The following is a 15371-nucleotide window of genomic DNA, read 5'->3' as shown; positions in this document are numbered from 1 at the left end:
TCCTGTATGTCATTCATTGTTTCCTTGTTAATTTTCAGCTTAGATTATCTTTGCATTGGAGTGTTAAAGTCCCCTACACTTATTGTAATATTATCAATAAGTTCCTTTATGTTTGTTACTGATTGTTGAATATATTTCGTGCTTCCAAGTCGCGGTCATCAATATTTACAATTATTAGATCTTCTTGTTGGATAGACCCCTTAATTGTGATTATAGTGCCCTTCTTCAGCTCTTGTTACAGTCTTTGGCTTAAAATCTAGTTTGTCTGATATAAGTATTGCTATTCTGGCTTTCTTTTGATGTCTATTAGCATGACAAATGTTTCTCTATCCCCTCATTTTTAGTCTTCAGGTGTCTTTAGGTCTAAAATGGAGTCTCTTGTAGGCAGTAGGAGCATTTGGTTGATTTACATTCAGAGTAATTATTGACAGATATGCATTCATTGTCATTTTATTACCATTTTGTCATTGTTTCTGGAGATTTTCTCTGTTCCTTTCTAGTCTTTGTTACTTTTGCCTTTCCTTCCCACTCAAAGAGTTCTCCTTAGTATTTCTTGCAGTGCTGATTCAGTGGTCATAAATTCCTTTAGTTTTTGTTTGTCTAGGAAACTCTTTATCTCTCCTTATTTTCTGATGATAGCTTTGCTGGATAGAGTACCCTTGGTGGCAGATTTTTCCCCTTCAGCATATTGACTATATCATGCCACTGTCTTCTAGCTTCCTAAGTTTCTGTGGATAGATCTGCTGCTAGCCTTATGGGTCTTCCCTTGTAAGTTAGGGACTTCTTTTGTCTTTTTACTTTTAGGATTTTTAATTTATGACTATGTTTTGCAAATTTAACTACAATATGTTTTGGTGTTGGCCTGCTTTGTTGATTTTTTTATAGATTTTATTTATTCATTCCTGAGAGACACACACACACAGAGAGAGAGAGAGAGAGAGGCAGAGACACAGGCAGAGGAGAAGTAGGCTCCATGCAGGGAGCCCGATGCGGGACTCGATCCTGGGACTCCAGGATCACACCCAGGGCCAAAGGCAGCACTAAACCCCTGAGCCACCTGGCTGCCCTATTGATTTTTATGGGAGTTCTCTGTCCCTCCTGGATATGGATATGTTTCCTTTCCCAGATTAAAAGAGTTTTCAGCTATTATTTCCTCAAATAAAACTTCTCCTTTTTCTTTCTCTTCTCTGGAACTCTTATGATATGAATGTTATTATATCTGATGGAGTCACTGAGTTCCCTAAATCTACTCTCGAGATCCATTTTTCCTCTTTCTCTCTTTTGTTCAACTTCATTATTTTCCACAATTCTCTCTATCACTTAAGTTTCTCTGCTTCTTCTATCCTTGTGGTCATTATATCTAGTTGGTTTTGAGTCACAGTTATTGCATTTTCATTTTGGCTTGATTGTTTTTTAGCTCTTTTATCTCTGCAGAAATGGTCTCCCTGATGTCTTCCATGTTTTTCTTGAGCAAGTACTTATTTGTCACTATTGCTTTAAATTCTGGATCAGGCATGTTACGTATATCTCTTTGGATTAGAATTCTGGCTATTACATTTTCTTATTCTTTCTTTTGGGATCAATTCCTCCATCTTGGCATTTTGTCTAGTTCTGTTTTCTTCTGTATGGTAGTAAAGCCTGTTGTGTTTCCTCTTCTTGAGAGTCATAGCTTTATGAAGAAGAGTTTATATAGTGTCCAGGACTGGCACTTCAGTGTCTCTGATGTGCTGTGTACACTCTGCTGCTGTGTTTTGGCTGCTCTATCCCTTAGGTCAGTCCTCTGCAGAGGTTCTCCTTGCCTGTGGTGGGCAGTGTTTGGACCTTGGCCAAAGTATGGCAAGTTTTAACAAGTTTTAACTAGATGTGCTCTGATCTGTTTGCTAAAAGAGATATTATGCTATTTCCACTAGAACTGAAGCTTTACAGAGCTCTGTGGTTGGTCGACATGGTGCATGTGGGAGTTTAGTTTAGAAGGTTATAATTTTTACAATGACAAAATAAAAGAGACAACAGTTTTATGTGGGAAGTAGAAAGAAGTGGAAGAAAGTGCTCTATAAAGAGCTTGAGCATTGCCTCAGCTTCTCAAGAAAAGTTCTATTTACTCATGAAAAAGTTGAATAGATGAATGTTCTATTATTAAAAGGTATTTCATTGTATCCTGTTTCCAAAGGATTTGAATTAAATAAATTCTTAATTTATTTTAATTTAATTTCCATCTACCCACTGGATAATTATTTAAATGAGCAATTTTTTTTACTTTGTGTAATTGTTTAAGATATTGTTCACCTTTATCGTAGTGTTACTACAATTATAGGGCTAAATTTGAAGTCAACAATGGAACTGCATACTTCTTACAAAGCATGTTTGGATGTATTCTATGGATACTAATAGATCTTTGTCAAATTGCCAAATCAATTGAGAACAAAAACAATGGTTTTATAGTGCATAGTTGCATTAGTTTCCTGCAATTACTGCAACAAATTGTCACAAACTAGGTGGCTTAAATTGTGAAGCTTATTTATTGGTAGATCTAGAGGCTAGATTTCTGAAATCAAGGTGTCAGCAGGGCGCTCCCCCAGAAGAATCACTAGGCAAGGAATCTATTTCTTCCCTTTTTTAGCCTCTGGTGGTTGCTGGCATGCCTTAACACTCCCTGTCTGCTGGCTCATCACTCCAATCCATCACCCCATCACTTTCTCTTCTACTTGTGTCTCAATGACATCTCCCTTGAATTCTTCTTATAAAGATAAGAAGATCTGTGTAGATGGCAGATAAGGCCCACCTGGTTAATCTGGGATAAGGTCTTCCTCTCAAGAACCTTTCTTTCTTTATTTTTTTAAGACTTTTTAAATTTATTTATTCATGGGATACACACAGAGAGAAGCAGAGACACAGGCAGAGGGAGAAAGAGGCTCCATGCAGGGAGCCCAATATGGGACTCTATTGTTGGACTCCAGGATCATGCCCTGAGCTGAAGGCAGACGCTCAACCACTGAGCCAACCAGGCATCCCAAGGTCTTCCTCTCAAGAGCCCTAAGGTTACCATACCTTTTGCCATATAAGGTAATATTCACAAGCTCAAGGATTAGGAAGTAAATATTATCTGTGGGGAGTCATTTTTTCTGCCACAATAATAAAAGGTATAATCTAACTACAAAATTTATATTTGTATTTATCAAGCTGTTAAAATGCTTGCAATTTTTTCAGATTTATTTATTTTACAGAAAAAGAAAGAGAGCGAGCATGGAGGGGAGAGAGAGAGAAAGAGAAATAATCTTAAGCAGACATCTCTCTGAGCATAGGGCATGCTCAGACCTTGAGATCTCACAACCTTGAGATCATGACCTGAGCCCAAGTCAAGTGTTGGAAGCTTAACCAGCTGAGCCACCCAGATACTTGGAATTTTTCAAATGTGAGTTGTGTCTAACAAATCAGAACTTCTTCAGATATTTTCAAGCAACCAATATATTTAGGTTTTAATAGCAATGCATTTTACTTCTATTGGTTAAATTTTTAGGACTTTGCATCCAGACTCTAATAAAATTATGATTTAGTTTTAAAGATCTCATGTACATGCATCTAGATACCAATGTTTTATATATGGGCAAAAAATTATGAAATAAAACAAAATTTATAATGAAAATTAACAGAAACATATTTAATGATATTTCTATCCATAATATTTCTGAGATAAATTATTAAAGCTCCTATGATTATAAGAGTAGAAGTTGTTTTCATAGAATGTTAAAATTACTAAATTTTACCTGGTAGTTGCATATTTCCAAATATGCAGAAAGATGTACAATTAAATCATGAGGAAAGAGATTTTTTTAAAAAAGCAGAAGTTTCATGGGAGAAAATTAAATTTTCTTGCATTACGAAAGAAATTGTAATATAGAAAGATACAAGTAGAAATACAGGATCATACTTAAGTGAACTTGGCAAATAAATTTAGAAAATAAAGTAATAAAAACACATAATCTGAATTTGTATCTAAAGATAATCAATGTCACCACCATAAGTCCTTTAGTAAAAATAAAAATTAAAGATGAAGCTGAAAGATCAAGTGGTGAGCAGGCCCTTTAGCAGTCTTGGGAATATTTGCTAATGGCAACAACTAAAGGGCATGAGTTTTAAGGACTAAAATGAAAAGGAAGGAAAAATGTATTCTCTTACAAGTTGGGGAATAAAATCAAACATGCTACATAATGAGAACATAAATTACAAATATATATCAATGAAAACATGAGTTACAAATATCTGTCCATAGTTAATAAGTCACTGAGAAAGTTACGTTTAGCTTGAGTTCCGGGATAGGATGAAAAGTAACTCTCATGAACATTTATAAATAATGGCTTGTACTCACAAGAGTCTTGGGAGAGGAGATAGGGTGGTCTGTATTCAAATATCTCTGGGAAATACTAGGAAAATTTTGTTCTAACTTTGAGGTGGTGGGTGAGAGCACAGCTTCACTTAAATTGTACTTGAGAATCCTGTCTGGTGTTTGTAGTAGGAGTTTAGGCTGACACACACAGCTATGCATACATCTATGAAGCAATAAAGCACTCTGGCTGAAATTAAAAATGAAATAAAGCAACCCATGCAAGTGCAGACTGCCAAGGGTACTAAGGAATAGAGAAAATGGATTTGAAAAGGTCTATTCCATACAATACTCTGAATAACTAAAATGGCTCCCACATTAAATTCTTTCCATTATTAGTATCACTGTTGTCTTTAATCTCTCTGCCTCTGTACTATCAAAATGGATTCTTAATTGTTTTCCTGGTTTTCTACTGCCTCTATCCTTTCAACCATCATCATATTGCTTAGACTGATTCATTCTTCTAAAACTTTTACTAGGTATCTTTTACTAATAAAACTTCTTTAATGATACCATGGTAGCTATAAGATAAAGCACAAGTACATGAATATGGCATTTAAAAAGCCTCAGACAATTTATAGTTTGGTCTGAGTTTGTAATGATTACAAATAAGCACCTGACCTTAGCTGGGTTCTTTGATCCACTCTCCTGAATCATCTGCAAGGCATATATTGCCTTATGTTATTTTTTCTTTCTTTCCTAGAATTATCATTCCTACCCTCTGCCCAACTATATCCAATAAAAATACTTTCTTCCATTTAATTTCTACTGTATCTGTTAAGAGATAGTCATTTAACATTTATCATTGTAAATAATGTATATGTCCATGAGTTACTGAAAAGTATTTTAATGAAAGATATTTGTGATCCATCTCATTACTTTAAAATCAGTCATTATTTTTTTTAATTATTAAATCTCTTAAAATCAAATCTAGTCAAAGTACCCTACACAGTAATAAATTCATTGTAGCTACTCAAATATTTGATTTTATATAATTTTTGAATGCATTTCTTTTAATTTCCACAAAAGCATACACAATGCTTTGTATATAATAGATGCTCAATAAAAATATTAATTGATTAAAACCAAATTAAGAAATTGTTAAAAAGCACTTACAAAAGAGACCAACTTCGATAGAATGGATGATTAGAGTACTATTTTTGGTTCCGAAGTACAGAACACAGACTCAATCTAAGTTTAAATAGAAAAGGGTTTATCAGAAGGCATTAGGAAGCTCTAGGAGGACCATGAAACCAGGTGTCAATACTACAATAAAAAAAAAATTAGCCAATGAAAGGCCCACCCACAATATAGAGCTCTTCTAAAGGAAGCCCCTCTCCTGCACATCGCTTTTATAGCTAGGGGCAAAATCAGAACCACAACCCTCATTGCTATGCCTGTAAAAAGACCTGCTCCCTGACTTCTTCCAAATGTTGTATAACCAAATTTGTTGGAAAGAATTCAGGCCATAGTCAAAATTAAATATTTTCAAAAAAGTTTCTACGAGGGATCCCTGGGTGGCTCAGCAGTTTAGCGCCTGCCTTCAGCCTAGGGCATGACCCCGGAGTCCCAGGATCAAGTCCCATGTCGGACTCCCTGCATGAAGCCTGCTTCTCCATTTGCCTATGTCTCTGCCTCTCTCTCTCTCTCTCTCTCTCTCTCTGTGTCTCTCATGAATAAATAAATAAAATCTTTATAAAAAAAAGTTTCTAGGAGATGTAGTCTTTAGCTTTTCTAGCCTCTACAGTAAAGGAAGGCAGGTTAAAGGTATTTGAAAGGGGCACTGAGAAAATATAATCAGCGGTATCTATCATGCTAAGAAAATGTTTCTTATAGTGATATTTATAAAAACAGTGTATACAATGACAAATATAAAAAGTAGGAAGGCAATTAAACTTGAACTATATTTATCAGTAATCATTCCATTCCTAATTATGTTATAGATAGTGGGCTGCATATATATAGTTAATAAATTTGAATATAATGGCTAAAAATAAAAATGAATAATTGATAGTCTACAAATTTTTGCTTCTTGTGATTTCTTTGAAGAGAATATTCTTTCAACTGCCTTTAATTGGTGTGGCCCTTAATACCATGCTAATGCTTGTCTTATTTGATATCATCTCAAGTTAAGGTTAGCTTTAATTATACTTGGGTTTAAAACACTGTGACCCATCAGCATTCTTAATTGTTGGCTGATTGTAATCATATAATCCCCTTAAATTTCTACTCAAAGATAGAATGAAGCAACAAATTTTGTTTTAATTGAGACTTAACAACAAAAGTATGTCCAAATATACTAAGATTTATTTAGTTAATACCTTTCCCTTGTATAGAGAAAATATATGCTAATCCACACATACTGAGCAGCAAAGAGTTGAATTATTTACTCCTGGAAGAAATGTGCCATAACTTTAGCTCAAGGCAAACACTGACTTCGAAATACTCATTCAACCTTTCATTCAACATATAAAGACCTACAAATTCTAGGTACTCTCTTGTGTACTGAAAAATGCGATGGACATGTTCCAGAGGAGTGTGAAATCTAGTAAGAAAACCAGCTCATAGCTTATTGGTAAATAACATGATGCAAGCTAAGATAGAACAGGGGTTAGCAAATTTTAGCCCATGGGTCAAATCTGGGTTGAGACTTATTTCTGTACATTCCTCCAGCTAAAAACATATTTTATAATTTTAAAGAGGCTGAAAAGGAGAAGATGAAGAAAAAGAAGAAGAGTTAGAAGAATAGGACAAAGAAGAAGAGGAGGAAGGAGAGTAGGAAGTGGGAAGGAACAGCAACAGACTATACATGATTTGCAAAACTTAAAATATTTACTATCTGGCCTTTTATAGAAGTTTGCTGAACCCTCAGAATGGAATGAATAGAGTCTCCCAGAGTAGAGTGACATCAGTAGAATCTAAGTTGGTATAAGAAAAATGATCTTAACAATAAGTAAATTCAATGAGGTGAAGGTTGAGGAATTACTCTAAGAAGTGGAAACAGCATTTGTAAAGATCTTGAGAGGAAGGAGTAATAAAGGTCATAAAAATCCAGAATGACTGAAACGTGAACAGGAAAAAAAGATTACTCAATATAAAACTTGGAGACACAGGCAAGACCCGGATGCAACTGGTCTTTTAAACTGTATTAAGGATTTTGTATCTTAATAACAATGAGAAGAATAAATATGCTAAGGAGTTGAACGATAAGATAAACTTTATTTTAGTACCAGTCAGTATAGTTGAGTGTATATGATATAGTATAAACTGTGGGAAAGGAAAGTGGGGACAAGAGGAGAGAAGATGTTAAAGTGGTGACAGGATTCTGGGGCTGGGTAAGAAGCATTCTAGTAAAAATGGTACATGTCAAAGACAAGGAGAAAATCTCAAAAGCAACAGGAGAAAAATGACTCATCACTTAGAGGTGAGCCACAGTAAGACAAAAAGCTCACTTCTCAACAACAACAACAAAAAACCCTTGAAACTAGAAGACAATGAATAATGTATTCAAAGTGTGCCAAAAACAGAATATCAACACTATCAACAAAGATATCTTTCAAAAAGGAGAAACAGCCCCAGTTTAAATAAATCTGACATTATCTGTTGCTATCACAAATACTAAAGGAACTTCTTCAGACTGGAAGTAAGCAATACCAATCAGAAATTCAAATCTGCTAGAAAAATTAAAAAGTACTGTTAAAGGTAAATATATAATTATAAAAGTCAGCATAAGTGCACATTGCTGCTTCTTCTTTTAAATGACTTGGAGAGTGATTGTGTGAAATAATAGGTACACAATCCTGATTCGAGGTCTGTAATATAGATGTGTATACATTCACCAATAACAACACAAGGTGGCAGGTTGGAATAAACTAATATTGGACTAAGGAAAGGATATCAGATGGTATATCAGATCCGCAGGAATAAATGAAGATAACTAGAAATGGTAAATAAGGTATTTAATATAACAAACACTATAAAAATATACTTGCACTACTTTCTTCTCACAGTTCTTTTAAGATATGTAAGATTAGATAATATAATAACAATTTATTGTTCAATCTGAACATATATAAATGTGATATGTATAATGATAATAGCACATAAAGAATGAAAATCAAGTTATATATTGTAATATTTCTATATCTAGCTGGAATTAAGTTAGTAAAAATCTGAAGTAGATTCTGATAAGTTGAGATATATTTTATTAGCCCTGGAACAAACATAAAGGAAATAACAAAAATAGTGAAAAATCAGTTTTTCTGATCGAGCTTTCAAGGAGCTTGGGAGTCAGTACTTCATTCTAACAAGTAAAGACTTAAAAAAAAAAAACAACCTTGAAAAATCAAGAATTTTTAACTCATAAGAGGAATGAGGTCAAAGGGCAAGCTGCTGCCCCCACAAACTGGAGAGACTAACCAGCAAATACAAAGAATCACAACTTAGCAGAAAAGAAACCTCCTTAGAAACCAGTGCTGGGGGTAGGAAAATCTAAACTGTACTTGACAAACTGCTGAAGCTTCACTGTGGACAAATCTGAGCTTAAAATTCCAAGGGGACCCAGGATTCAGAAGACCCCACACTTTCGTGAGTTTTATCTCTTGGATCTTTACTAAGTTCCTACAATATATATTAGAGAAAAATTTCTCATGTTTCTGGCATGAAATAAGCAAGGCTTGCCCTCAGGGGAAACTAGTTAACCAGTCTAACCTAATGGGGTTTTATCAGATCCTAACTGAACTAGAGAAGGGAAGTAACTAACTTCAGCCCACACCGGCCATCCTGTCCAATTTAATGTGGGGGTGCAGATGGGTGGAGAAGACTAAGAAGTATAAGTGAAACTCCCATTCCTGAGGCATAAGCCCACTGAAACACTGAGCCCTAATCATAAGACTATAAAACACTTCTTCCCCTAAACCTTATGACCATATTACTAAAACCTACTTAAAGAAGTTGTGTTAAAAAAAAAAAAGAAGTTGTATTTACAAAGTACCTCATGCCCAACTATCAAGAAAAATGTCAAGAGAATGAGAAGACAAGGCACAGTTGGGGAGAAAATATTTGCAAAAGATATATCTGAAAAAGCACCGTTATCCAAAATAAACAACTCCTAACAATAACCAAAAAATTTGATTAAAAGATGGGCCAAGACCTTAACAGACACCTCACCAAAAAAGATGTATAGATTGGAAATAGACATGTGAGCAGATGCTTCATTCAAATTCTATCAGGGAAACGCAAATTAGAACAACAGTGAAATATCGCTACACATCTACTTAAGTGGACAAAATCCAGAACACTGACGACACCAAATGCTTATGTAGATGTGGAATAACATGAACTCTCACTAATGATGGGAATGCAAAAAGGTACAGCCACTTAAGAAGACAGTTTGGCAGTTTCTTACAAAACTAAACTTACTATTAATATACTATCCAGGAACTGTGCTCCTTGATATTTACCCAAAGTTGAAAACTTATGTCCATACAAAAATCTGCCTAAGGATATTTATAACAGCTTCATTTATAAATTTCCAAAATCCGGAAGCAACAAAGATTTCCTTCAGTAGATGCATGGATAAATATCCAGATAAGAGAATATTATCCAGCATTCAAAAGAAATGAACTATTAAACCACAAAAAGACATAGAAAAACCTTAAATATATATTATTGAGTGAAAGAGAACATTCTAAAAAGGGTACATACTGTATGTTTCTAATTCTATGAGACTCTGGAAATAGCAAAAACGTTAAAAAAAAAACAGCAAAAAGATAAGTGGTCGCCAGTTGTTAGGGAAGGGTAAGGAATGGATGTATGGAGTGCAGAGGATTTTTAGGGCAGTGAAATTATATGATACTGTGATGGTGGATAAATATCATTACATATTCATCCAACTCAGAGAATGTCCGACACCAGAAGTGAGACGTAAAGGAAATCATGAGCTTTGTCTGATAATGTTCCAATGATAATGATGGTTTAATGTAGGTTTATTACTTGTAACAAATGTACTAGTCTCATGGAGCACATTAATAGTGGGAAAATGCTATGCAAGATTGGGGTAGGAGTACATGTGAAACCTCTGTTTCTTCTGCTCACTTTTGCTGTGACCCTAAAACTGCTCTTAACAAATCTATTAAGAAATCACTAAATGAATTAATATATTACACTGGAAAATATCCAGTCAATACAAAAGATGCCCATAAGAAAGGAATGGAGGGGGAAAAATCAAAATCAATAGCGTCTCTAAAGTACAAGCCTGGTTACGGATGCTCAAGAATGTACAATCCAACTAAAGAGTTTAAAACCCTACAGAGTTATTTGATATGCAAGAACCTGAAGCCAAAGAGTTACTGGAATCTAGAGCCCAGAACTTTACACTTCTGTTTGGTAGAGGTTCAAAGTACATATTTGTGTCTGAAACTCTCCACTTTTCATTTGGGAAGACGAGATTTTTTTTAACTGTTATTATATTGTCCTATTGTATCTTTCAGAGCTAAATTGGTTACTTTTTTTAAGTATCTCTAGTTATGGTTTGCTATGTCATATTCTGCTTGGAAAAGATAGAGCATAATGATATAAGCACCTTAACAATAAAATATTCATAAAGAGTTTACTGATGCCAAGTTAACTTTTTTTTCTTATACACAATAACCACAGAAACAGGCTGATTAGTGAGAAAAGCTGGTTGTCTTTTTCCAGCCAGTCTTACTTTGAAAAAATAAATAACATCTGGGAAGACTTTAATCGGTGTGATACAAACCGGACATGCCCAAATTACTAGCAGCATTGTACACATTCATTATAGTCAGGATCCCTGGGCATGTGAAGCAAAAGTAAGAAGACTTAGGAAGTTAACAAAGGAAATAGAGCCAGAGATAAGCTTTACTTATTTCATAGATTGCCAAGGATTAATTCTAAATTCTATCAAGCTTTTGAATAATTAACTAAATCTCACTGAAACTTCATCCAATATACATTCTTAAAAGAAGATCAAAACACACATAATTATGCCTTGGAAATCATACTCATGCTAATTTTAAACCAAGATAATAAAAGTATAATTTGAGCTAGAGCCTCTACATTTTCTGATAAAAATTCAAAATAAATCTTGAGCAAAGTCGAGAAGTATTACATCTAATGCTTCTCTTTGATATATCAAGTTTGTCACTGTCATATAAGAAAATCTGATTAGGTTGACAGAATTTATTCTTCACCTAGGTATGTTTATTTATAAGAACCACAGTATTTCAGGGTTGAAAGAGGCTTTGAAGATCATTTACTGTAATTGTCATTCCTCTCTAAGGAGGACAAATGATTTTTAAAACTTTATAAATGTAAGCACCACATATTTATATTTGCGAATCAGTGGGAAAATAATGCTACTTTTGACTTATTCAACATAATCACAGTCCATTGCAATAAATAGAGTCCACCATTATTTTTAAACGCATTTACTAAAAAGAACTTGAACCCAATATTAGTCTAAGAAACTGCATCAACTCAGTACTACCTTGGGATCCCTGGATGGCTCAGCGGTTTAGCACCTGCCTTCAGCCCAGGGTGTGATCCTGGAGACCCAGGATCAAGTCCCACATTGGGCTCCCTGAATGGAGCCTACTTCTCCCTCTGCCTGTGTCTCTGCCTCTCTCTCTCTCTCTGTATGTGTGTCTCTCATAAATAAATAAAATCTTTTAAAGAAAATCAGTACTACCTTAATTCTGATGCCAAATTTAAGAATTTTAGATTGATATTTTAGACTGAGACACATATTAGTCATCATTAGTAATCAAATACATTAAAAGCTCGTAATTATTCCCCTTTCTAAAATTCCACATTCTTTTAGCTCACATACATAATTGAAAATATTTTTGATTACAGTTTTTTTCAACCTTTTTATTTTATTTTGTAAGAGATTTTATTTATTTATTTGAGAGAGAGAGAGAGCAATGGAGAGAGAGAGCACAAGCAGCGGGAGGAGCAGAGAGAGGAGACAATGAGCACAGAGCCCCGTGTGGGGCTTCATCCAATGACCCTGAGATCACGACCTCAGCTGAAATCAAAAGTCTAACGCTTAACTGACTGAGCTGCCCAGGAGCCCCTCTTTCCTTCTTTACAATAACCTAAAATATATTAATATTCTTATAGATGGGCAAGACTGAGACATTATTTTTTTTTATATACAAAATAGCCCTGGAAATGAGGCATGGACCAAAATGTGCTGTTTCTGATACAAAAGGAGGAACCCATGATAAATCAAAACAGCCATATTTTTTAAAAAATTGTTTCTATACAATACATATGCTAAATTTAGAAGTGCTCAATTCCTAATTTTTCCCAAGTCAGGTACTACTTGCTTTCTTAAATGTACTGTTGGCCAAAAATGGCATTCATAACTCATTAGAAAAAAATGTTTCATGAACAAAAATACATCTAAAATTCAACTTTTCCAAGAAAGAAAAAATATATATAAATATGGGTTAAAAAATATGGGTTAAACACTAGTTTTTAAGAGTGATAATAAAATATAAAAATAAGAACTGGAAAAAAATTGGAAATAACTTAGTAAAGGGCTATCATCTCACCAAACTTAGCAAGTTTATTAGAGAATCTCAGTTTTTGAAGCATAATCTTGCCTCTAGTGATATTTACTTTTCTTCTAATAAAGGAACCTTCTGTATTGGTTCTATGCTATACCTCACTTTTCTATTACACAGTGACTCCCTTAAAGGATATATTACTCAGATTTTTCTTAACTCCACCATATTTTTATTAACAGTCACATTATGGAATTTGCAACTCAGACTCATTCTTTTTAGAAGGTTAAATTTAATTCAGAAATGTTCTCCTCCTGCCAACATTTCCCTCATATTTATGGTTCTGTAGGTATGAAATGGAAGTATTTCTCTCAAACACTATCTCTTCTATTATAATCCATTGTTCCACTACAGAGAAAAACCAAGCAAGGCTGCAAACCTCTCTCTGTTGTTTGTGGCTATCTCTTGTAGGGCAAAAGATCTCCTTATTGAAGGAAATCTACCCACAGTTCCTCTTATGTTGGTGTCTTAGTCAGTTTGGGCTGATACAACAAATATCATAGGCTGGATGGCCTAAACAACAAACATTTATTTCTCACAGTTTTGGATGCTGAAAAAGTCCAAGATCAAGATGCCAGCAGATTCAGTGTCTGGTAAGATCCCTCTTTCTTGTTTGCAGACAACTGCCTTCTTGTATCCTCATATGACCGAGAAAGAGATAATCTCTCTTATGTTTCTTCTTATAAAGGCATTAAGCCCATACATAAGGGCTCCACGTTAATGACTTAATCATCTCTCAAAGGTCCCTCCTCCAAATAACATCATATTGGAGATTAGGGCTTCAATATGAGTTTTGTGGGACACAAACATTCAATCCATAGAAGGTGACATCTCTTACTTAATGGGCTCTCATTGACAGAAACAGTTGTACAAAATGACTTAATGCCACTTACACCTTTTGTGTACATGTAAGCAGGAAATCCATACAACCCTGCCATGCCAAATATTGGAAATGTTGGCAGCTTCACTGCTGCTACCCCTTATCTCAGCCTCACCTTTTCTCTATCTTTCCACTAATAATGTGCAGTGCAGGTACAGAGAAGCAAACTTGCTGCTTAAGTAGGTTTCCAATCAGAAGAAAAGGAAAAATGAATATAACTTCTCTCTGCATTTCCCCTTATGGTCCTTGTGTTAACTGTCAGGGTGGTGCAAGAAGGGCAGGGCCATGGAGAAGTATAGAGGGATATGGAAATAAGGTCAGTTCTGAGATCAGTTTTCAAGCCAATACAGAATGATTTTTTAATAAAAACAGGCAATAAGCTAAATGTCCAATTAAAAGTCTACATTAAGAAATTAGGGAAACACTCATATGAATAAATATTATATAAAACATTAAAATTATAAAAAAGTATAAATTCCAATAATACGTTATGTAAAGAAAATGATCCAAAATTGCATTAAACTCACTGTGACCTGGTGGAAATTTTTTCCATTTAATGAGTGCAACTAATTCATATATGGATAAAGTAGGCCATTCTTCATAATATGGACATTTACGAATTAATTTCACCTTTTGCTTATTTTCAAGTTTTATTTTTTCCTGAAAAAGTCATTTAAAAAGAAGGAAAAATGAATAGCAGATAGATAAATGGCAATAACAGAAAATAAAGGTCATATGAATGTAAATTGCATAAAATACATTTGAATTTTGTAGGACCATCATTCTATAATCATATAATCATACTGAAATTTAGTCTTCAGATCTGCTACTAAAATTATATTTTCCCACCTTTCATAATATTTTTAGACTTCCATAAATGTTTTAGCATTTTTAAGAAATCCTGTCATAGTCAAGACTAAACTCAAAAGTTATACTTGATAATATTGAATAACTGATACTTATATTATTAGAGACCTAAATCAAGAAGATGGATGTCTCCTCATCTCCCTCCAACCTGAGCACACAACTAGCTGATGTCAATGGTTTGTTGCACCTGCTCCAGACTTAGATCCTATCAAGAAAAGCTGGCAGAGAAGGACAATGGGGGCCTTTCAATGCAGTCATTTATATAAACTTTCTCTGTCATCAGGAAAGGAGAAATCAAAAAGAGGGAACATTTTGGAGTTGACTAAAGTAGAATAAATCAGTAAACATAAAGTAAATAAGTTATCTTAATGTAGCTGAATTAAGGGGTCAGAATTAAGTTGTGATCACCTATTCATGTGACCCTGGGTCTATTAAAGCAATGAAATAGCATACCAATCACTTCCAAGTATTTTTTCTCCTCAGATGGACTGTACAGATTTAGAGATCTGTCTGTAAGATTATCTGGTATCCCTAACACATGACAAGCTGTTGACATCCAAAACATATGTTTGTTGAATGAATACATGAATAAATGAATGTATAAATGAATGGATTTTAAATTCAGGAAAAACCAAAAGTGCTAAAGATA

General features: G+C 34.3%; 1 protein-coding gene across 16 annotated transcripts in view; it reads right to left on the bottom strand.

The window, feature by feature from the left end:
- CNBD1 (cyclic nucleotide binding domain containing 1) overlaps nucleotides 1–15371 on the bottom strand; it is a 539688-nt gene that overhangs the window by 181248 nt on the left and 343069 nt on the right. For all 16 annotated transcript variants that reach the window (XR_003130387.3, XM_025433554.3, XM_025433558.3 and 13 more), the window contains one exon: nucleotides 14383–14515. Coding sequence is in view for 15 of the 16 variants with exons in the window: in XM_025433554.3 (XP_025289339.3) it covers nucleotides 14383–14515 (133 nt within the window). In the remaining variant the exon portion in view is untranslated. The remainder of the gene's footprint in view (nucleotides 1–14382; nucleotides 14516–15371) is intronic.

Source organism: Canis lupus, chromosome 29, assembly GCF_003254725.2.
Source record: "Canis lupus dingo isolate Sandy chromosome 29, ASM325472v2, whole genome shotgun sequence".
Classification (NCBI taxonomy): Eukaryota; Metazoa; Chordata; class Mammalia; order Carnivora; family Canidae; genus Canis; species Canis lupus.
Note: the sequence above shows the minus strand (reverse complement) of the source record. Positions and strands in the feature narration are given on the sequence as shown.